The sequence below is a fragment of the Bos mutus genome, chromosome 1 (assembly GCF_027580195.1).
Source record: "Bos mutus isolate GX-2022 chromosome 1, NWIPB_WYAK_1.1, whole genome shotgun sequence".
Classification (NCBI taxonomy): Eukaryota; Metazoa; Chordata; class Mammalia; order Artiodactyla; family Bovidae; genus Bos; species Bos mutus.
Window position 1 is genome coordinate 41,887,134 of NC_091617.1, and position 24,439 is coordinate 41,911,572.

The 24,439-nt window shown below is 41.5% G+C and overlaps 1 protein-coding gene across 1 annotated transcript; it reads right to left on the reverse strand.

The window, feature by feature from the left end:
* Positions 1-606: 606 nt before the first annotated feature.
* Positions 607-15,170, reverse strand: CPOX (coproporphyrinogen oxidase). The gene is made up of 7 exons (XM_070368164.1): positions 14,486-15,170; positions 12,050-12,193; positions 10,854-10,964; positions 10,103-10,244; positions 7,502-7,720; positions 3,565-3,669; positions 607-2,640 (listed from the first exon to the last, which is right to left on the reverse strand). The coding sequence occupies exons 1-7, from the start codon at positions 15,024-15,026 to the stop codon at positions 2,553-2,555; spliced, it is 1,350 nt and encodes a 449-aa protein (XP_070224265.1). The 5' UTR covers positions 15,027-15,170; the 3' UTR covers positions 607-2,552.
* Between the last annotated feature and the right edge of the window lie 9,269 nt (positions 15,171-24,439).

Sequence of the window (24,439 nt, forward strand, 5' to 3'; positions counted from 1 at the left end):
ATCCACCATGGGAGCTGAGCCTATCCTCTGAGTCAGCCTAACCAGGCACAGACGCGAGTAAAACAAACCCGAACACGATTCCAGCCGTGATGAACTGTAACAGCAAATGACTCGTGGAAGGATAAAGCATTTAAAAAAAAAAAAAAGATTATTTGGTCTTCTAATCTGACACTCTTTAGCATGCAGAAGTTTTTATCTCATTAATTACTCAGTTGAACAGGTGGGTAAGCAGAATACAGTCATAAAGTAGAGGTTAGAAATTTGCTCCAAAGCATTTATATCCCTCCCCCAAATTTCTACCCTTTATGACCATCAATATAACGTGTGAGACAGCAGCAGTTAGGTGTCCAAGGCATTTAGAGGTGTACCCTGGGCCTCCAGCAGGCTCTATCAATACACATTTGAAACAAAAATTCACTTTGAATAACCGCAGAATGATTTTCCAATACTTATGCAATTCTGCTACTTCTTCCCCTATAGTCTCATCTGTAAGAAAAAGACAAGATTACCGAAGAGTATAAAAAAACTGACATGTACCCAAAATTTATGAAATTTATATTAGTCCAATGCCCAGAGCCCAATAACCCCAAACACAAGGTTGGCAGATCTATATGATAGGGACTTTTTATTGTAAAAGGCAAACCAAAGTATACTGAACATTTGCTCCTATATGCCTAATAATATTTTTTTTCATTTGTCTGACTTTGTTGAATTATAAGTCATAAACAAAATAAAATTCCATGATTTTAAGTGTCCAGCTCAATGAGCTCTGATAAATGTATACAGTCTGGTATCAGTGCCACAATCAATACACCGAATATCTGCATCACTTCAAAACATTCTTCTGTTCCCTTTCACAGTGAATTTCCCTACCCAGCCCCTGGCAGTCACTGATATGCTTTCTCTTGTTAAAGAGTTTTGACTTTTCTAGGTTTTCATATAATGCAGTCATATAGTGAGTGTGTTCTTTTGTGTCTGGTTCCTTTTACTTAGCATAACCATTTTCTGATATTCACCCATGTTGCTGCATTTATCAGTAGACGTTTCCTGTCATTGTTGAGTAGTATTTTAACATAAGGATATCTTATAACCTGGTTATCCATTTACCTGCTGACGGGCATTTGTGTTATTTCCAAATGGCTATTGAGAATAAACCTGCTATGAAAACTCAAGTACAAAACTTACATTTTTCTTGGCTAAAATATTTAGGAATGAGGAATTATGGTTTTAGTACTAAAAAATATTCATCTTTCCTAAATCAACTATCCTAGAAAAAATGAAAAATACAAACCTTCCTTAGTTATACTTCATAACAAAATTTATCAGCATACTTGTGGGAAGAGAACTGAAGAAGTCACACATCTTCAAGCTTTGAAGAGTCACACGCAACCATACATTCAACATATTCCAAAATAATGCTCAATAACGTGTAGGGAGATACCATTCCTTATAAACTACAATATATTATGAATAAAATACATTCATATTATTATTTGAAAAAAGAAGTCTCAGAAACTCTGTTGTGATTTTCTCTTAGGAGCAAAGTTAAGACTTGCAGAATCTCTAATTTAAAGAGAGGGTGATTTCAATTCATCCATCTTCTAAGAAATATGTTTATAAAATGCCTACATGCTTCTTACATTAGTTGTCTGCTCTAATTAGAGAAGGAAAATGTTTCTCACTTCCTAAATGAGAAACATTCCCTAAATTCACAAATCCCCCATATTGTCCTTAGTCTAAATCTCTGTATAGAAGTGTCTGGAATAGAAGTGTGCAAATATCAGAATTCAAGGATATAAGCTTTCATGCTGAAAAGTGCATAGACTTTCAACATGGACAAAAATCAAAACTGCCACTTAGATATTTCTTGTTTAAATAACAGTGATGTTACTTTACAGTTAACTGTAGGTAATCACTGAATTGTAATACATGCAGAAATTAAGAAAATTTCCAGTGTTTCTAAATATCTATCATTATAAAAATGAATATTTTACCAAATTATGGTTTCTAAAGATATAAAGATTATGATCTAAGAAACTTCAGCAATGACAAAGTAAAATTTTTACCTTCGTTTCCAGCAGCTTTCTAAAATTACCATTCTAAATCTTATTGAATTAATGAAAATAAAATTTACCCCAAAACAGATTTTTGTGGCAGAAACTAAATCTTTAAAAAATACATGAAGTAAAAGTAACATGAGAAGTTTCCTGAAACAAATTATAATAGTTAGATCCCCTTAACCAATTCTTGGAAATACAATGTCCTTGTTTGTAAACTTGTCATATAAAATGATTCTAAAGTACAAATGAGTTTTTACATCAACCAGTTGACAAGGTGCCACCTCACCACCTACCAACAGCATCTGGCGGAAGCTTCCAGTGCTTAACACACATTTCACCACCTGTCAAGGAGGCAGACTCCAGGGTAGACAAAGAAGACTTGAGCTCTAAAACACAGGTAACTACGTGCCACACCGTGGGGGTGGTGTCGGCCAGTGGATCAGGAAGTGCACTGAGTGTCCCCCAGGCCCCAGGAAGGCTGCTCTGTCTGCATCAAGGCACCCAGTCCCTCGGGTGGCGCAAAACTTCCAGAATTTCAGCTTCTTTAGAGTTCTCTGAGGGTGAATGCATGTACTCCCATCTATGAAGGTTCAAAACAGAAGCAAACACATGTAATAACAATAAAAAATAAATAACAACATACACACCTCTTTATCTAAACTAAATAAAATTCTAAGGGTAATAAAAAGTCCTCTAACTCTTTGTCTTCACTAAGCTTTCAAAAAATATTTGCTGCTAAAGAAATAAAGTTTCTTAATAATTCTTGGAGCATAGTCTAGCTAATATTAATACTCCAGAGCCAAAACACACTTTTATTACAATCTAGGGTTTTGTGAAGTATAGAACCTCAGATGATCCATGGGCAAACTTTTTTTTTAGCTTAGTACTTTTTCTTTTATTTTAATGTGTTCATTTCTATTCATGACAAAAATGTTGGTTTGCTTTTAATCTTCTCTCTGAAAAATATGAGTATAAAATTTAAGTAAATAATATGTCAGATTATATACAAATATATAAACAATGGTGAAAATGGCTAAACTGTAGTATGAACTCTGGTAAACACTAGTTTAGACCAGGGGCTGGCAAACTTTGGGCTTCACTGATGGCAAGAGACACGGATTCAATTCCTGGATCAGGAAGATCCCCTGAAGAAGGAAATGGCAACCTACTCCAGTATTCTTGCCTGGGAAATCCCACGGACTGAGGAGCCTGGCAGGCTACAGTCTATGGGGTCGCAGAGTCAGACACGACTTAGCAACTAAAACAACTAGCAAACTTTCCCTGAAAAGGGTTGAATAATAAATATCTTGGGCTCTTGGGGTCATATACATATTACAGGCTGTTGCCTATTCCTTTTTTGCCTGTGATTTTCTTATAAAGACAGCAAAGTCAAAACCAAGGAAGTCTTTAGGAAAGCTATTTGTGGTATCAATGTTCATGCTTTGTAGGGGTCAGAGGACTGGGGGGGTGGGGAGTAACTATCATTCTCATGAGTTATGCTTACCGGGCAGTGAGAGGTAAAGACATCAAGATGCTTTCAATCCTGGATCCTGGAGTGAAGAGGCCAAACTTTGTACCCCGATCGTACAGCAGGTTAAATTCTACATACCTGAGATGAAGACATCAAAAAAGATTAAGAGCTGGTGAGTATAGTCTTATACTTCATGGGGGGTTGATGGGTTGGGAAGGTGTGTGGGGGTCGGTGGGCATCTTCCCACCAGCCCCACCCCATCAGCTGTAACTGGCACAGGAAACACCAGTCTCATCAGCTGACTTTTCTCCATCCGGACAGGCGTAAAGAAAAGGGTATTCTACCCAGCAAACAAGAGGATATAGATTCAGCCCCAGCACACAGCAGTTACAAAACAATAAGGTTATGTTTTCCAATAAATAAACAGAATGAACACAAAGCTTAGAACTTGAAGGCACAAAAACAAGAAAAGCAAATGGCACCCTTTATCAGGATAGAGCAGCTCTCTCTGGGTCTCCCATAGAGTCTGAGATGTTTGAGTCAAAGACTTCATTCTACTGCTAATAACTCACATGAACTAAGACAGTGTAAAGTTCTTGTAACTGAAAAGCCAAGAACAGTTAACAGAACTCTATCATCTATAGTTACTAACATATCCCAGATATTTCCTTTCCTTAAAGTAGTTAATAGCATTAATAAGCAGTCATATAATTCTGTCTTGCTGCAGATTGATGACAAAAGTCATAATGACAGGTAGTAGTGATTTGAGTTGCAGTGCTTAGCTTTATTTTCTTAGAAAAATATCCTTAACATCAACTAAAACCTGGTTCAGGATATAAGTCTTCCATTAACAGACACAGAGTCATATCTAAACTCTGTCTAGCTTAAAAATCTGTGATTTCCTTTAACATCAAAAGATTCTTTATAAAAGGGTCTTTTGTCTCCAACTTCTTAGAGATATTTCAAAAAGATCATTTCTACTAGCCAAAAGAATTGAAAATGACTCATAAAGCTAAAAATTTCAACAAACAGTTCCCCCTTCAAATCATTTCTCAACTCCTTCAAAAACTACTCTCTTGGTCCAAACTTCCCTCAGATATTATTATCATTAATGCACTGGTTACTGTAATTTAATCACAACTAAAATATATATATATATTCTCTAGATTCCGACAGTGCTTCAATTTTTAGAAAGCACCCTTCACTGTGGAAACTTGCCAATGGCTCTGAGAAAACTTAATAAGTTACATTCATGGATCCCTTTCTACTTCTCATCATTTATCAACGACTAAGTTTTGTGCACTAATAACTAATACCTTCTTTAGTCTGTTTCAAAAGATAACTTAAGTGAATCTTCTTAACTTCTTCCTAAGACCACAGGAAAAAAAAACATCAGTCTCTCAACTCCCTTTCTCACCCCTGATGTTATCTTTCTGAACCGTGATATTTAAGGGATGGCTGTGATTCTCTATTTGTACTGATGTCTTGTTCAGAGACCCCTGTAAGGAGCTCCCAAATGAGCCTCTTGTGCTCATGAGCGAATCCTTGTGCTGCTTTCCTGTTTGAGTGAACAGGAAATGTTCCTTCAACATTCACTCAACAGGAATGTTCCTTCCTGTGTATTAGCCTGACTTTCACCAGGTTTTGCTTAGATCTGATCTTTCCGATCCTTTCCATACATTTATCCACTCTGAGATATCTGTAAACTATGAGCCTCAGCCATTCCCTTTAATATAACTGATATCTACCTTGTATCCTGTTTCCCTGTCCCAAAATACAACAAAACAAGTTACAGATGTTTAGTTTCTCTGAAAAAGAAACTAGAAAAGAACCTTCCAAGACTGAAGGTTCAAGGTGTGGGGAGAGAACAGAAGTAACTGAGGGCAGGCACGTGTGTTCAATCGTACCTGACACTTCGCGACCCCATGGACTGTAGCCTGCCAGACTTCTCTGTCCATGGGATTTCCCAGGCAAGAATAATGGAGTGGGTTTCCATTTCCTCCTCCAGGGGATCTTCCCGACCTAGGGACCCAACCCGCCTCTCCTGCATTGGCAGGCAGGTTCATTACCAGTGTACCACCACAAGACTAAATGAGATTGCCAAAGAGGCTGTAAAGTCAAAAGATAAGCAGCCTGACCACCACAGGGGAAAGTTGTATTTGGGGCGACAGGAAGTGGGGAAAAGTAATATAGATAATGGGTTATGAATGCCACGTAAGAAAGTGACGTCAGGGCTCAAAACCACAAAAAAAGAGCTGGGGTTATCTTAAGTCCCAGAATTGACTGCCATTTTAAGGCCCAGAGATAAGGACAGTAGAAGGGGCCTCTGCCTCTCTTTGAAAGTATCGTCACCCACCACACCACAGAAAATTAGCCTAACACCCCTGCCAAATTTCTGAATTCTGCCAAATTCAAAAAACACGACATGCAATGATACACACAAATGGAACTCTCAAAATACGCTGTCAATTAATAACAATAATAAACAGAATAAGACATTATTCCTATGTCCAAAAAGTTTTAAAGGCTTCACCTCATAAGTAGTCACAAACCCTGCTGGCTTTGCATAAGAAATCTCACGTAAAACTAGAACACTGCACTTTCCACAGAGTTTGGTTTATTTATCTATTAATTTTTAGTTTCTCTTTTTTTGTTGTTTTACGTTTTCATTTCTTCCAGAGTTTTAATTTACCCTCTTGGGATGGTCTTCCCTACTAAACTGTGAACATCTCTGCCCAGCGTGGGCCCTAGCCATGGGGGCATACGATAAATGTCAAGAGAAAGGGAAGGAGGAGTAAGGGTGTATTTGGGAAACCATAGGACCAAAAAACACACCCGTCCTAAAAAAATGCCCCTGTTTAATAAATGTCTGACGAGAACACAATGAAATTCTCATTTTCCCAAGTTTTATACACAGGGAGCAGGCAGGCACAGGCAGTTCTAAGAAAGAGTAAACAACAAACATTTATCTTAAGACTTGGAACAGTATCTAAGTGAACGTTTTCAGGGCATTAGCCGTATCTCCTTAAGTTCCCAAAGCTTCATATGCCCAGGACAGAATTAATATAAATGAGAAAATCCATTTTTGTAGGCATGGACCAGTAGAACACATGCGATTAAGATGGTAATGAGAAACAGTGGCTAATCTGCAGCAGATCCACAATCACACCCCAGCTGAAGATGCCCTCACGTGGGTCATCCAACTGAGCTCACCAACTCAGCGCACAAAGCAGGGTGGCCAAAGTGAGCACCGTGGCTGGAAACACTAACTGCTTAACCATTCACATGGAAGAAGGTCTGCAAGTTTTGAAGGCACAATGACCTGGTTCCACATCTGGGATCTTTGATTTACCAGCTGTGTAAACTTGGGCAAGGGACTTACTTCACTAAGTTTTATCATCTGTAAAATGATGATAGTTATACCAATTCCACAGGTTTGTGATGAAAATTAGATGCAAACGGCCTAATGTACTGGCCAGCGGATATGAACAGTTCCATAACAAACAAATATCATTACAGTTCCCTAACTAACAATTTCTAAAACAATCATTTTCATTATAATGACTTCCATGAAAACCTGAAGTTAAACAAAAAAAGGTATGATTCAGAATTTACAAAGCAGCAAAAACATTAAATGATTCTCCTACCTTGGCAGAAGGTTGGAAGGTATTGTTTGAAGACAAACTAAAAGAAATCAGCCGAATTAAATTCAACAAGTACTTACTATAAGCCTAATATGAGTCTCTAATGTACAGACAGATTAAACAAACTTTGCTCTTTTTATAACACTATTTGACAGTGTTTTTTTACTTCACTTTGTTATTTATCTAGTTATGAAAAGAAATCAGGGTGAGCATTAACACAGCTCTGACAAAGTACTGCCCAAGATGACCATCAGCCACTGTTATTACAGTTGCTCCGCTCCACCCTCCCACCTCTTATGACATGAGAGGGTTCATCGCTCACTCACCGTCCTCTTCGGAGCTGCTGCCACAACTTCTCCTGGGGAGTGAAGGAGTCATTACAGTGCTTCTTCACAAGGGGGATGTAAGAAGGAATGATCGCCTGGGTACAGCTCTGCACAAAGCGAAACACCTCCTCCTTGGATGGAGAGTCGAGGTCATCAAAAAAGATACCCCCGATACCCCTCCGCTCCCCACGATGGGCTATAAAAAAGTAATCGTCACACCTGGAAAACACAGCAAGACCACAGAAGGAAAAAGAGACGTGTGTGAAAATCAGTGTGAGCATTTCAGCTTATAGCACCATCCCTGACTAATGCCAGCACAGTGCCCTTTCTTTTCGTCCACATCTGAAATGAAACTAGACTTTTAGACAGATTTCCTGCAGTTATTACCAATGTAGAAAACACTTACACTTTTACCTACCAATCAAGTAGGCAAGTGAATACATATCTATCTAACGTGGCATTGTAAGACCTTTACTGAAAAGAAAAACAGAGTCCGCTCTTAATACTCTTATTTCTTAAAACAAGTGATGCTGCTGCCCTCGGAAACATTGCTGCTTTTGCAGGAGGCAGGAACCCTTCACCAACAATGACACCAACCAAGTCCATGACCAGGTGCTAACCCCTAAGCTCTCTGAATCAGTTCTCTGAATTCAGTTCTTAGAGGTAATCAGTAAATTACCTCTAAGGTCTCTCTCAGCAATAAAACGTGATGACTCTACAGTATGCGTGACTCAGGGGAGGGTTGGTGGAAGGAAATGTTCAGAGAATAAGAGTCCTCAGAACGTTAAAGGTTGCCCTTCTGAACCAGCACATGAGACTATCACTTTGTTCTCCAGTCTTCCCCACCTGTGCCTACTAGAGCAGATTTCCTAAGTCACTTCCTAATTGCTAAATCTGTGGTACAGCTGACTTCGTGGAAATAGTTAACTTCTTTCCATTATCTCGATATAAAAGGGTTTGTAAACAGAAAAAATTGTACAAACAAAAACTAAAAACTACTGAAAGGTTATCGTGAAAATAGCCCTAATAGTTTAAAATTTTTTAAAAGGTCGGCGGGGGGGAGGGGCAGAGGATACATATCCCTAGAACTGATGCACTGGTATAATTCACCTTGACTGCAACTTCTTGACTTTTTTCCACACATACATTTTATTAACAGAGTTAAAGAACAGCCAGAGCAAGGCTGTAAAGCCAGCTTTAATGAAATCATATTATTTCCACATCTCTTTTCATGGGATTATGAAATTAAGAGATTTAACTAAATACACTAAAAACTTTTTAACTAGCCTGTATCTGAGATATTTTCTTAATACAACTCAGATAAAGTTCTTCAGTAACAGGGATAAAAGCAAACCAAAAAAAAAGAGAATATCCCATTCTCCTGCTGGAAGGAAGCTAATATGTAACAAAAAAACAATTCTTACACCTCTGTGTCCATGGCTGTGCAGTGTTCAGTGGCAATGTCAAATCAAAAAGAGGTTATGTAAATGTCTTATCTTTTCTGAGGATTTTAAAACGAACTCCATATTCTTACATAAATAACAGCAAGATTCTACAAATATTAACACTAAAAACAAAGCAAAAAACAACCCACCCCAAACCCTTTCTGTTCCTCCTTTTTCTAGAATGGCATTTAGTTCTAAGCAGTGATGAGTACTTTATTCTTATTCCAGATAACTTATGCAGAGATTCCATTTCATATCTATCAAATACCCTGGGTAACTCTTTTATCATTAAGAGTTTCTTTCACAAAGCTTCCAATCCCAGTGTTCTCCTTGTCCCAAATCTCCAGTACATTTGCACCTCCCCTAATAGTTCTCCAACTTTTCCCATGCTCGAACACATTTCTATGGCAACAACGAGATGATAATCCTCATGTGGGGCGAGAATTTAATACAGTAAGTCCCTTATACGAACCTTCAAGTTGCAAATTTTCAAAGATTCTACAGTTGTACATGCCCAATCTTCTAAGTTAGTTCCCATGTCTGGTGTACACTGTCACACGCATGCATTCTCTGCAAGTACGTGTGCTTCTGTGCACTTTACTGTACAGTACTACACAGTGTTCAGTATCCTTATTTCAAGCCCAGGATGCTCAGAAGCAAGCACAAAAACGGCAGTCTGTAGCTGGTACTATGCTGTACTTTTCAAGTTACTGTACTGTAAGATTAAAAATGTTTTATTTCCTGTCTGTTTATGTATTATTTGTGTGAAAAACATTATAAATCTATTCCAGTACAATCCTATATGACCGACTATATTACCTGGGTACCTAGGCTAACTGTTGGACTTATGAACAAACTGGACTTATGAACGCCCTCTCGGAATGGAACCTGTTTATTTGTAGGGGACTTACTGTATCCCAACTTAGGATTAAAAGCCTCTGATTCTCAGGCATAGATCACCTTCAAGTTTATATACTAATCATCTGGTTTAACATTAAAACCATGTAAAACTGGTATCTCACTTCTGCTGGGCAAAGAAAACAGTTCAACCTTCATAAGCTGCAAAAGGTATGTAGTGACACAGTAGTGCCTTCAGCAGCTACAGAAGGAATGGTAAACATGTAGGGATCATGAATAGTTCAATAACTTTACCTACCACTTTTTAAATTTGGGATAGAGATCTGGACCATGCTGGTCACATGCCTCCTTGAGAGTCCTGTGAAAATGGACCGCATCCTCTTGGTTCAGGTATGTTGGGGTAAGGTCACATCCACCACCAAACCACCACAGGGTGTTACCTACGAAATCAAGACACGTGATTCAAGTGGATGCTGCTCTAAAGGAAAAGTTAGGCACATTGCTTTAAGTGCCATCACCTGCAGAGGCACGCACAGCAGTGGCAGGCACTGCTCAAGAGCTTGGACAGGGTAATAGCCCAACTAATGGCACACAGAGGCTGGAACTATATTTACATCACGAGGCATGATCAACTGTACCCCATCTTAAAGCCACTGATAATGCACTGGGACTGGCAAAGCTACGTATGTGGAAAATAATTTCCAAAAGCAAGTTCTCAATGGCAACTTAACAGGGCCCGTGAGGTTTCCCTTTGTTCATAATAAACTGCTATTTGCAAAGACCCCTATGTGCACTTTTGGTTCAGGTGCATTACACCATTCCTTGTGTTGGAGGAAATATGGGGACATCAGAGTCCAGCCAATACTCCTTTCACTTTTCACGTCTAGTGTATACAATCCATTGCACCTGCCAAGGAGTAAGCCTTCACGTGCCTCCTGAAACAATTAAGACTGTACTTGATTTTTCTTGACTTTAGATGTTATGCCTAGTAACCTGTTTTAAAATACTCATTTTGCACAATAATACTTTTCACAGCTTGAGACACTTACCGTCCGCTTCTTCCACCTCGAAGTATCTGTAGTTGAAATGGATAGTAGGAGTATGAGGATTCTTGGGGTGAATGACAGAGCTCACACCCATAGCAGAAAACGGCAATTTACCTGGAAAGGAATACAGAGAACTGCACTTGAACACCTGGCTTGATACAAATTAACTCCGACATGGTTTCTGAATCAATTTTCAAAGGCCGCTTTTTAATTTATCTCTTAAAACATAATTTTAAAAAAATAATTGTAAGGAATCCCCAGGTGGTCCAGAGCTTAGGACTCCTCGCTCTGACTGCCGAAAGCCTGCAGTTCAATCCCTGGTCAGGGAACTAAGATCCCACATACCTCAAGGTCAAAAAACGAACAAACAGACAACTGTTAACATTTTAGCACATGTGCCTATGTGCAAATGTGTGTGTATATATATACCTACATGTTTGTGTGTATGCTTAGTTGCTCAGTCATGTCTGACTCTTTGCGACCCCATGGACTGTTGCCCACAAGGTTCTTCTGTCAATGGAATTCCTCAAGCAAGAATACTGGAGTGGGTTGTCATTAAAAAAGAGTAACTGTGAACTGGCTCATCTGGTATACGCACCTGAATGGAATTTTACAGAATCAATGTTAATTTTACAAATAAAACTTATAGAGAGAAAAGGTTTGCAGGAACTATTAAAGGCTGCTGAGATTGTCTGCATATTAAAAAGCAGAGACATTACTTTGCCAACAAAGGTTTGTCTCATCAAGGCTATGGTTTTTCCAGTAGTCATATATGAATGTGAGAGTTGGACTATAAAGAAAGCTGAGCACCGAAGAATTGATGCTTTTGAACTATGGTGTTGGAGAAGACTCTTGAAAGTCCCTTGGACTGCAAGGAGATCCTAAAGATCAGTCCTGAGTGTTCACTGGAAGGACTGATGTTGAAGATGAAACTCCAATACTCTGACAACCTAATGCAAAGAGCTGACTCATTTGAAAAGACCCTGATACTGGGAAAGATTGAAGGCAGGAGAAGAAGGGGACGACAGATGGTTGGATGGCATCACTGACTCAATGGAGACGAGTTTAAGATGAGTTTGAGTAGACTCCAGGAGTTGGTGATGGACAGGGAGGCCTGGTGTGCTGTGGTCCATGGGGTCGTGAACAGTCGGACATGACTCAGCGACTGGACTGAACTGAACCGAGATTGTCTGATTTACCATCTTTTGTCTTCAGTAGTTTTCCTCTGCTTCTCATTTGTTTTGCTGCTTCCTCAGAAAGATTTCCATGAACGACAGAAATGCTAACCCCAGCCTTTTCAAAAACATGCCCGTCTTGAAGTACACAGCTGATGCCACCACCTCCTGTGAAGAGAAATGTAAAATGAGGAGAGAAGGTAAGGGTATGTGCAAAGCTGAAAACTACTGCTGCAAGAAGAAAGTGGGATTAGGAGTTATCTTCCTTCTCTACTTTCCAAATCGTCCATAATATCAGTATATTATAATTGTTAAGTACAATAAAATGAGATAACCAACTTAACACTATGATATTTTCTATTGACTATTAGCAAATATTTTAACTCTTCACATCACCATTTCTTCTACGTCATTGTTTGTTGTTGTTTAGTTGCTAAGTCCTGTCTGACTCTCTGCAACCCCATGGACTGTAGCTCGCCAGGCTTCTCTGTTCATGGGACTTTCCAGGCAAGAATAGTGGAGTGGGTTGCCATTCCCTTTTCTAGGGGATTTTCCCAACCCAGGCTTGAAACCCATATCTCCTGCATTAGCAGGTAGATTCTTTACCACTGAGCCACCTGGGAAGCCCCTACATCCTTACATCATCCTCTAAATTACTGAAATAGTTTCCCTTTAAATAAGACCAATCAGAATGGCATCTATTTGTTATGGGATGTGAGAAAACTAAGATTAAAAACTGGAATGAATATATTTGAAGAATGTTCTATTACTACCAAATTTAAGAGTTCCATATTGTTTCAATTGTTTTTCTCTCAAGTGTGCTGTTTGCCTTTTCATTTTGTTTAGAGGTAATTAAAAAACAGTAGATATTTGAATGCTTAAGGGATTCGGAGGCTTAAACTGAGTGAGATACATATTAACATTTAGGTGTATGACCTTTAAGGCTTCTCAGGTGGTGCTAGCGGTAAAGAACCCACCTGCCAATGCAGCAAACGTAAGAGAAACAGTTCGATCCCTTTGTGGGGAAGATCCCCTGGAGAAGGAAATGGCAATCCACTCCAATATTCTTGCCTAGAGAATTCCTTGGACAGAGGAGTCTGGGGGGCTACAGCCTCTGGGGTTGCAAAGAGTCAGTATGAGCTTTACTCCCAGTAGCTGGTATGTTTGTTTTTTAGGACACTAGAATTAATTGTTTCCTGAAGTTTCATGTTTGGCTTGTTTTATTTCTAAGAATTTTTAGAGCTGGATGGGATCCAGTACAATCCTTGTATATTTCAAATGAGAAAACTGAGGCCCAGAAAGCAAAACACCATCTCCAGAAACACACAACTAGCAAATGGCCCAAACAATTTGTCTAAGTGCTTTCTAAGCATCAAACAGTATCTGCAGCAGTTCATATATAGTCATGTTATTTTATCGTTACAATACCCTCATATAAAATTTCATTTCATAGATGAGGAAACAGAGGCACAAAAAGTAACTTTCGAAGGTCACACAGCCAGTCCAGGTTGTCTCCTGAATCAACAGTCTTCACTTATAAACATTACAAGATAGGGAATTCCCTGGCAGTCCAGTGGTTAGGACTCTGAACTGTAACTGCTGAGGGCCAAGGTTCAGTCCCTGGTCAAGGAACTAAGGTCCCACAAGCCACGAGGCAAGGCCAGGAAAAAAAAAAGAAGGCTTAAAAAAAAAAGCTACAAGATGGAAAACACTAAGAAAACCAGATTTAGTTTCATTTAAAATAAATGTGTCAATATCACAATCCAAAACCAGCTGATAAGAAGTTGCTGTAGTATTTCCAGGTAAGAAGGATCAAAAATCCTTTAAGTTTATAACCAAGATACAGAGTTTCACCATATAGGTAATAACATGAATATATGACTCTATAAGAACTGGGCTTTAATACTTCAGTATTTTGCCAACTGAGGTAAAGATTCTTCTAGCAGGAAATATAACGGGTGCACTTGGCTGAACTGCTAGCCATTTCTTGCGAAACCTGGGTAAAAGACACAATGACACAACACCCTCAGCAGGAGGAGTCTAGCTGACAGTAAGGAAAAGGCTTTCTCTTTCCATCTCCAGAGAAGGAGAATGGGTAAACGAACCCGGAGAAAGAGATAAAATGTAGAGACAAATCTATGCTGAATTACAACCTTGGGCATCCTTGCCTGTGGGTTAAAACTGATCTTAAGACTTCTTTGAGAAGTGCCATATAAAATTGCAGATTTTTGAAATGTCCAGTACTAGAGTGACAGCAGGTTTGGGTCCACACCTGCAAGCTGAGGGCTGATGACCCTGTCAGTGTCAACCGTTTTAAAGGTGAACCTTTTAACCTGGCAGCCGCTGTGTAGGTACCCCTTCCTTACTCCCATTCCTTATTCTGAGTCATTTTCTCCCCGCAAACTAAAACCCGACCTCTTTTCCCCATCTCCACCCCCCGCTAGGGGCCGACCTCCTCACCTTCCTTCCTCTCCCACCGGTCCACAGAGAAGCGGGCGCCCCCGTCCACCTGTGCCAGCGCCTGGCACACCTGGGCCTGGGTCTCCAGTATCAGCAGCTCCATCTTGGTCTTCATGTCGTCCGGCCTCCTCCGCAGCTCGCGCAGGTCGGTCACCGGCGGGGCCATGAAGCAGCGGCAGCGGCGGGCCAGCTCATCGTCCTCCTCCTCGGGCCTGCCGAGAGATGCGCTCTGCGCCCCGGAGCTCTTGCGCACCATCTCGGCCCGCTCCACGTGCCCGAAGGCGACGGCGGCCAGTCCCACCAGCCCCGCGAGCCCCGCGGCTAGCCGAGTTCTCAGCCGGGAGCCGCCTCCCACGGGGGGTCCGTACCCCAGCCCGCGGCTCTGCTCGCCGCAAGCGGTACCAGGCGGGCGGCACAGGCGTCCGGCTGCGCAGCGCGGGGACCAAGCGCGCAGCTCCCCGTAGGCGCGCAGCTCCCCGCAAGCGCCCCGCACCGCGCGCCAGCAGGGACCCGCGCTCAACCAGCGCAGATTCATGGCCATGCTCTCGCGCTGTCACCCTGAGCAGTGCCCGCCTCCCGCAGGCCGGCCCCTGAATCCCCCAAGATCCCCAGTGGCAAGTGGCGCCGGTACTGGGACCCTTTGCTGGAGAAGAGATACTACCGGGTCGATCCCCCGCGGCGGCGGAGGCGGCGGCGGCGGGCGGGAAGTGAGGAATGCCGGGATCTGTAGTCCCGGCTCCTATCGCCGCCTGCAGGGGCGCGCCTGCGAGATAAAAGAATCCAGCGTCCCCAGAAGGGCGGATCCCATGGGAGGAGAGCTGGGGTGCTGGGTAGGAGAGGGCAGGGAAAGCGAAGGCAGAGATAAAACAGGCCCTCTTATCACATACAACCTCTGTCGGTTCAACCAATCACAAGGAGAAGGCAAAATATGGCTGGCCGAGCCAAGGGCTAAGCAGAGTAGAAATATGGCCAGAGACCCCTGCCCCAACTTTTATTTTTAAATCGAGTTGCAAATCCTGACTCTTGTGTTTCCCTTTGTTCCCAATTCTAGTCCTCTAAGGCTTCTAGAGCTTGGACGATTGTGGGGGGAGCCTGGGAAACTCCTTACCGATGAACTAGTTTTTTTGTTTTTGTTTTGTTTTACAATATTGTATTGGTTTGCCATACATCAACATGAATCCACCATGGGTGTACACGTGTTCCCAATCCTGAACCCCCCTCCCACCTCCCTCCCCATACCATCCCTCTGAGTCATCCCAGTGCACCAGCTCCAAGCATCCTGTATCCTGCATCAAACCTGGACTGGTGATTGGTTTCTTATATGATATTATACATGTTTCAATGCCATTTTCTCAAATCATCCCACCCTCTCCCTCAGAGTCCAAAAGACTGTTCTATACATCTGTGTCTCTTTTGCTGTCTTGCATACAAGGTTATCATTACCATCTTTCTAAATTCCGTATATACGTGTTAGTATACTGTATTGGTGTTTTTCTTTCTGGCTTATTTTACTCTGTATAATCAGCTCCAGTTTCGATGAACTAGTTTTTAAAGGGAGTAAGAAAAGCTATAATTGGGCCCATAGGAGAATTCTGAGAAAAGAATTTCTGGAGTCAACTACATAGCACAGGCCTAGCATTAAAATCTTCCCAGGCCTTGCCTATACAGTGCCCACTCAATTATTTTAGGAATAAGAAAAGCAAAGTATTGTACTGTTGACGGAATTTGTAATTTCCTCCGGTTCTGTCGCCTCACAACAAAAATTTGAAGCAGCCGATAGACCAGCTTTACAGCCCATGGACAGATCAGTGCAACAGCCCTGGGTTGGACTAGTGTTACAGCTCTGTTTTGCAGCTGAGTTTTATTTAGAAAGTAAAGGAAAATGCATCCTCAAGCCTTGAGGGCATGCCGACTCAGAAGACCTGAAGAGAGGCCCCCAGCCCAATTTTGGCTCCTCTTTTTAGGCCAGGAGTGCTGTTTTACCTGAGGTCCTCACTCTGGTCCTCTGACCTTCCTTTGTTTTATTTTCATGGGTTTTTCCCTTCCTTGTCTTTTAGCCACCACCATTCTGGACTCCTTTTTCCTATTCTAACTACCTAATAGAACTAAACTGCATAAAACTCATGACCTGGTGTGTTTGAGTGATCAAGGAATGGAGATTTAAAAAATACTTATCATACAGTTGTAGGATGCTGCCAAATATTTTTCATGCTTCGAATAACTCCTGTTAACTAGGCAGGACATTCACCTACCCCCTCAACACACACACACACACACACACACACACACACACTCTCTCTCTCTCTCTCTCTCTCTTTAGAAAAACAAGGAAAGAAGCTAAAAGATTTGATAGATTATTTTTGTTCCCGTATCCATGTCACAGTTCCATTATGTCTGGAAGTGTAAGAAGGAGGAACTTCCCTGGCAGTCCAGTGGTTAGAGGCCGCCCTTTCACTGCTGTGGGCCCCAGTTGGATCGCAGGGGGGAAACTAAGGTCCTGCAGCCAGGCCATAAAGCCAAAAGAAAAAGAAAATGTAAGAAGGACTATTATGGGCGAATTTGTCCCTTAAATCTCCAAGATGATTTTAATTTCTAGTAGTAGATAATTAAGCCATTGGTGGTGGTTTCTACGTTTTTTCTTTGTGGCTAGATGCAGCAATGGAACTTCCATGGCTACAGGTTAAACTAGTTGTTCAAGGCAGATATTTTATCATCCACAGATAACTACATCCAGTGGCTCTCATACAGAGAACATTCTTGGCTGGATGGGTGTGCTTGACTTCCTAGCAGATTCAATGAGTGTTAAATGCCTGGATTAAGAAGTGAATAAACCACATTAGGGAAAGTTTTAGCCACAGTATAACTTGCTGGGAGGCTGAGTTGGCAAAGGAAAAGAAAGATAACTATCGCTGTATAACGTGACCCACTGCAGGGAACATGGGGGCTGAGTGAGCACCAGGAGGGGACCAAGTCCAACCTGGAAGCCTGGTAGGTCTTTTGGCAGAAGAGGCACCAAAGCTGAAGAACCTTAAGGCGGTTTGGCCCTCAGCAGGGACAGGGAGAGTCTGGGGGGCTTGGGTGAGGATAAAGAAATGTTGTTGCCAAAGTCTACTTAGTTGCTTAGTCCTGTCCAACTCTTTGTGACCCCATGGACTGTAGCCCGCCAGGCTCCTCTGTCCATTGGGTTTTCCCGGCCAGAATACTGGAGTGGGTTGCAATTTTCTTCTCCAGGGGATCTTCCCAACCCAGGGATGGAACCTGTGTCTCCTGCATTTGCAGGCAGATTCTTTACCACTGAGCCACCAGGGAAGCCCAAAAGAAATGTTAGTTGGTTATTAACACTTCTTGTGGAGAAGGTAATGGCACCCCACTCCAATACTCTTGCTGGGAAAATCCCATGGACGGAGGAGCCTGGTAGGCTGCAGTCCATGCAGTCGCTAAGAGTTGGACACGACTGAGCGACTTCACTTTCACTTTTCACTTTCATACATTGGAGAAGAAAATGCCAACCCACTCCAGTGTTCTTGCCTGGAGAATCCCAAGGACAAGAGAGCCTGGTGGGCTGCTGTCTATGGGGTCACACAGAGTCCGACATGACTGAAGCGACTTAGCAGCAGCTACCCTTCTTCAGTGGTCTAGACCATTGGAAAGAATACAAACTTTCAGTTATAAAATAAGCCCTGGGGCTGTAAGCTACAGCATGATGACTATAGTTAACAATGCTGCTGCTACTGCTAAGTCGCTTCAGTCATGTCCAACTCTGTGCGACCCCAGAGACAGCAGCCCTCCAGGCTCCCCCGTCCCAGGGGTTCTCCAGGCAAGAACACTGGAGTGGGTTGCCATTTCCTTCTCCAATGTATGAAAGTGAAAAGTGAAAGTGAAGTCTCTCAGTCGTGTCCAACTCTTAGCGACCCCATGGACTGCAGCCTACCAGGCTCCTCCATCCATGGGATTTGCCAGGCAAGGGTACTTGAGTGGGTTGCCATTGCCTTCTCCGACAGTTAACAATTCTATATTGTATATTTGAAAGTTGCTAAAGGAATAGGTCTTAAAAGATCTTATCACAAGAAAAAAATGTTAACTCCGTATGGTGATAGATGTTAACTAGCTTATTGCAACCATCATTCTGCAATAGATACATGTTTATAAAATCATTATGTTGTACACCTAAAATTAATTTAATATTATAGGTCAATTATACCTTAATTTAAAAAAAAAAAAAAACAGAAAAAGAACTGTCACTCAAGAAAGGGTTTATTTGCCTTTTTCAGATGCCTGTGATGGAATTTGACTGAGCCTGGTTGTGATGAATGAAATTCATTAATAAAAAGGAAACTCTCTGGCCCATAAGTGCCTTAATTCTGGGAATACCCATAAAGTTAGTAAAAGATAAGCAGGCACAGGCTATTTTGAACATTTGTTCAGGCAGATAGGCTGGTCTTGAGCCCAACTGTCTGCTAGTTTCCAGATTTCCACCCCTCTTCATCCTTAGCTTTTCTAGGCCCGGGGCCTCCTCATTTCTTCTTCTGGTTCCCAGTACCTTCCCTACCCTCACCTTGTTATGCTATGTGCTGGGAGCCAGCGTGAGGAACTCCGCCCGTGGCAAAGGTCATGAGGAAGGAGGCTAAGCATATGCAAAGGCGGGATCTAGCCTCAGGAGTCCCCCTGGATATTCTCAAGCATCTACCCCCAAAACCAGAGTCTGCCTACTTTACTGTTATGTGTTCTCACCTCTGACTTTACAGGGGGCTGTCCCCCACCACCATCTCGCTCTCTCTGAAAAAGAGTTAACTTACAGCTCCAGTTTATAAAGTTCCTGGGCATAATAGGCGTGTTTAAATCCAAACCCCTGAGATGGCTCTCTAACTTGCCTGACAAGTTTACCTGGACTCCTACAGCTGTGCATACAATTGTTTACAGTTTCCCAGCCGCGACAGGCACGGGAAGCTTAAGATATTCAAATAGCTTAGAGCCTCTCGAAGAGTTAGAAACTGTCAGAATAAAACTAGTAGAAGATTTCATTGATGAGCCAATGCTTGCTGCCAAGTTTCCACATCCCCTGTATTGTATCCTTGAATGTGTATTAATTAATATAGTTGGTATGTAGAAAAAATAAGCAGTGGCCTTGGTGTTAGCAACTTTAGACCCTTAAGGTAATAAATTCTTTCCTTTGTTGTAAACCCACTGCACCTCTGCCCTATGGGAATGCAACTTTATCTAACACCTTTGGAGGATGGTGCCAAACCTTAAAATAATTACTCTTAGAGAAAATAAGTCTTATGGTTGACAAACCTTTGTCAGAGTCATAAAATATTAATAGGCCTTCTGGCCAGAAGATGATGTAAATCACCTAAACCATTTGTATACAATAAGTTTGCAGGAAAAAAACCCTGGTTTTGATAAGGATCAAAGACTGCTGACTTTGCATGATTTCACACCCCCTATTATCCTCTATGTGTAACTTATAGTATAAAAGCCCCTGTTGAAAATAAAGCTACGGGCCTGCTCACCGAAGCTTGGTCTCCCCACGTCATTCTTTTTTTCACATTCTGGCTGAATACCCATCTGGAGCGTGGAGGTCCTCTGCGACCACTTATTTGCCTGGGCTTCTAAGACCCACTCGAGAAGGTGCCTAAGGTGGGGCACCTTCTGCTATTCAAGAGGGTGCCTGCAGCCTCCATGGTCAGAGCTAACCTGATGTCACAGGTTATATTGATTTTCCGCGTAAACCAAGTTATTCAGCCTCTTTTCTCCACTGAACTTTCCTCCTGAGCTATCCTCATTCTATTACTCTTTATATCTTTGATGAATATTTAAATAAATCTATTGCATCCAGTTCACTGAAGCTGTCTCCCCTTCGAACTCCCTGGGTCAGCCAGGGCTGGACCCCGGCAGCTATGCTTGAAAAAGACCTTAACAGCCTGATCAGTGTGAATTTAAACCACAGTTCCTAGGGATTCAAATTGTCTCCAAGGAAGACGCTAGTATGTAAGTTTTATTTGTCAGTGTAGAGTAAAAGACAAGCCCTAATCAAGCAAGTTCAAGCATCAGAAAGTTGACAGGGATAAAATCTTGCAAGCTTACAGTAAGTAGTAAGACTCAAGGTGTAAGGTAGAGGTTCTCATCCTTTTCGAACCCAGTTGCCTGCACTGCTCTGTGTTCCATGTGACCCTACAGCCAAAAGATTCTGACTAGCCTTATTCCAGGTCACACAGTATAGGTACATTATCCGTTTTCAAATCCACATGCTTTCCAGAAACCTTATGGGCTTTCCCTCCTCTATGCCCTAAAGTTGTCAACTAAAAAACATTTCACAACCTAAATGTTAACAGTTATGTTTCATTTGATGATAATTTTTAGGAGGCAGCATCTCAAGTAATCCTGAGAGAACTGTTTTAAGGTGAGGGGTGGACGTGGGGAGTCAGGATATATAGAAAATTTGCAACAAAGGGCAGGTAGTCTGAAGTCAAAGGTTATTAACAATAAAGAAAACCAGATAGCTCAAGTTAAGGAATTTAGTGCTTTTTCTATGCATGAGAAGGTAGAAGAGCCTGGGCTCACTGAAATCATTCCTGTGATATGCACCTCACCTATCTGGGGCCAGTATCCTGTGTTTTCACAAACCTGAGTTCCCTCAGGGCTCACTAGCTCACTGCCCAGTGGTGGCTGCAATCTCTGATGATTGTGATAGCCTTTGTTTACTGATACGACAGGAAATATCCCATTTATCAAAGCGCTGTTGAACATAACTGACTTCAGGCCTGCCAATAGTACATGAGTCTGCCCTTTAATAGAGAGAATTAGAAGAGAGCCTGACATCCCTCTGGTAACTATCCTGCCTTCTAACAACACACACAGTCATAACTCCACTGTATTTACTAAATTGTACTATTTTTACCCATTCCCAAGTTTGGAGAGCCAAACTTAAGAAATTTATTATTCAAGTGACTCAGTTTGGTTACTTTCAGCTAGCTACAGAAAGTCAGGCTAATTGTTAGCAAAGTACTATATTGCAAAACAGATATGTTTGCCTTGGCTTACTTAGGCCAATTTATCAGAAATTCTAGTGGGAGTGGTTGTTGGTTTATAGGGCTTCTCAGATATTGCTAGTGGTAAAGACCCCACCTGCCAGTGCAGGAGACATAAGAGACTCGGGTTTTATCCCTGGGTCAGGAAGATCCCCCGGAAGAGGGCATGGCAACCCACTCCAGTATTCTTGCCTGGAGAATCCCATGGACAGAGGAACCTGGCGGGCTACAATCCATGTGGTTGCACAGAATCAGACATGACTAAAGCAGGTTAGTACACACAAACATGGGTTGATAGCAGTGAGATTATCAAAGAACTGGAATTTTTGAGATTGTTATTCTATTTTTGACTGAGAATTTGCATTCTAAACTTTTAGGTCTTTAGAGGCAAATATTTACATGAATCATTAAAATGATTTTTAAAGCTAAATATAAGCTAAATATCCAATTCAGTGTTGATGACTTGTTCTTTTTCTTTACTGAAATAATTTCAAAATTAGTTTTTCATAGAGGTATAGATACTACCAAGTATTCCAGAAAATTTTTATAAAATAAAGAAAACCATGGTGCCAGCCCCTTAAGTCTTTCAAGTTCCATCTTTAGCTCCTCTGTAATTCTTCCCTATAGTAATATGTATGTGATACGTGGAGTTGCAGCAACCATTTTGTGACCAAGATTAAGAAAGTCCCATGAGAAATATATTTCTTCTTCAATATTACAGAGTAGTAATATTGAAGGAGCCTGGCTCCTGATGACATTCTCGAGCAAATGCACCAGCCCTGGGCTGTCTACCTTTGTAGCTGTTGTTATACAGGAAAAAATAAATAAGGTACTAGTTGTCAGACTTTGTTTTACTTGCAGCTTAAGTCTTTCTAATACTTTAATTATTCCTCCTTTGCTCAGATGCTCACCCTGGAAGCAATCAACAATAGCTAAGGGTAGGAGATAGGATCATGTTAAGACACAGGGGACCTCCCTCTATAATTAGTGTTGGAGAGAATGAATGGTGAGTGTGGGATGTCATTTCTAGAAAAGGGGAAATATGATAAGCAAATGATATTGTAAATGCCTACTTTAGAGAGAAGTTTTTGAAGATGATTCCAGCTATTGAGCCAATGTGGATCTAAAATTAACAAAAATATGAAATTCAGAAAGAGAAGAGATAGGAAGGAATCACTTTGATCCAGACAGTTATTGAAAGAGTTGTTTCCACCAGCTTGACTGAAGCTCTCCAGATGTTCATTTGTGTGGATGCAGGAGTTCCACTTCTTTCTACCCACCCCTTCACTATCCTATGTTCTCAACATCCATTCTAGGAGGCTTAAGAATATCATGGGTCAACTGAAAAGAGGGGGCAGGGGAGTCATTTTGGAAAACGTTAGGGAAAAAGCGTGATATATGCAAGTGTCCTTTCTGTTAGGCAGTCAAGGAACAATGGGCACTAGATTGCTATTGAGTAATCTTAATGAGCAGACAGAAATAAGAATAACAATAACATTGCTCCTGGGTACCTGCCCCCATGATGACTTCATGACACTTGCAACTGGTGGTTTTTGCATAAGAAATGAAAGCTGCTTCTTCCATTCATGTCGTGGAGAATTCATCTCAGGTGGTGGATGGACTAGAATACTGTCTTGGAAAAGGAGAGGGTAACAGGAAGGAAGGCTAGGGGCCTCCAGAGGAACTAGGCTGCAAGTGTCACATGATTTTTATCTCTCTCTTAAGTGGCAGGAGGGAAAAAGCTACAAGTGTCAGATTTTTTCCCCTTCTCTGTACAAATTTAAAAGGAGGTTTCTTTTAGAATTCTGTGTTGCCATGACGGTACCTAGTTCCACCTGAACTTAACTTTTCTCAAACCTTGAGCTAACCAATGTGTTTTTCTTATGGAAATATTCTTCTTAAGCTATGTTAATGAATTATGTATTTACCTTAAGTCTTATTGCCTAAGACTCAGAACCTATAGCGGCTCAACAACCCAGTGTGTTTTACCCATGGAAATGTTCCCTTAAGCTATGTTAATGAGCCTATGTATTTGCTTGGAAACCTGTTTTTCTTCAAGGTTCATGTCAATCGTTTTATGGCCCAGGATGACTCCCCTTGTGCCAGTGTTATCTCAATATGAATGTTGTGGGTGAGGGGCCTGGTGCCACTCTCTGAGTTTTGAGACATTTCCTTTCTCTAATTAGCAGCCTGCTGATAGGTATATAACTTCTTGCTAAAAACTAGCAATGGGGCACTCTTTCTGCCCTGTCTGATGTCTGTGTCACAAGCTTTCTCTCTTTTACACTTTAATAAAACTTTATTACACAAAAACTCTGAGTGATCAAGCCTTGTCACTGGCCCTGGGTCGAATTCCTGTCCTCTGGAGGCCAAGAATCCAGGCATCTTTCTTGGCTCAGCAGCCATCTTTCAAAAAAATATACATTTAAAGCCTTTTAACGTAAACCCATAAACCCAAACATTTTAGTAAGTTTAGGAGTCAAGAATTAGTTTCCTTTGTTCTCTGCATCTATCTAGAGTGACCTTTTCTCCCCTATCTGTTTAGCTAGGGCCAGGAGTTGCTTCTAGAAGTGATGGGGTTGAATGAATGTAGAGGGAGAGAGAAGCACATTTGAAACAATTCCCTCATTACAGACACATTGAACTTAATATCCTGGTGGTCTGTGTAAACTGAAATGTGGGTCTAGAGAGGCATAAGGACTGAAAGGGTAGATTTATGAGATACCCATAGCTGAAATGATTAAAAGTTCACAGAATAACTTTGAAACAAAGGGATGAAGGGCTCAAAGTTAGAAGACAGGGCACCAGACACATTTAGGGACAAAAGAAACTAGAAGTCTTATGTCCCAGAAGCATGCAATGGGGAGCCAAGGAGGAAAGTGTGGCCAGTGGATAGAAAGTTGAATTTTCTGATTGGAGAGCTTAG

Bases quoted from the DNA above. Each gene is read 5' to 3' on its own strand.
- CPOX (XM_070368164.1), bottom strand. From the start codon at position 15,026: ATGGCCATGAATCTGCGCTGGTTGAGCGCGGGTCCCTGCTGGCGCGCG. The intron at 12,194-14,485 runs GTGAGGAGGTCG...TTCTCTTCACAG, and splicing joins CCGGTGGGAGAGGAAGGAAG to GAGGTGGTGGCATCAGCTGT. The intron at 3,670-7,501 runs GTGAGTGAGCGA...TCTTCATCTCAG, and splicing joins CAGCAGCTCCGAAGAGGACG to GTATGTAGAATTTAACCTGC.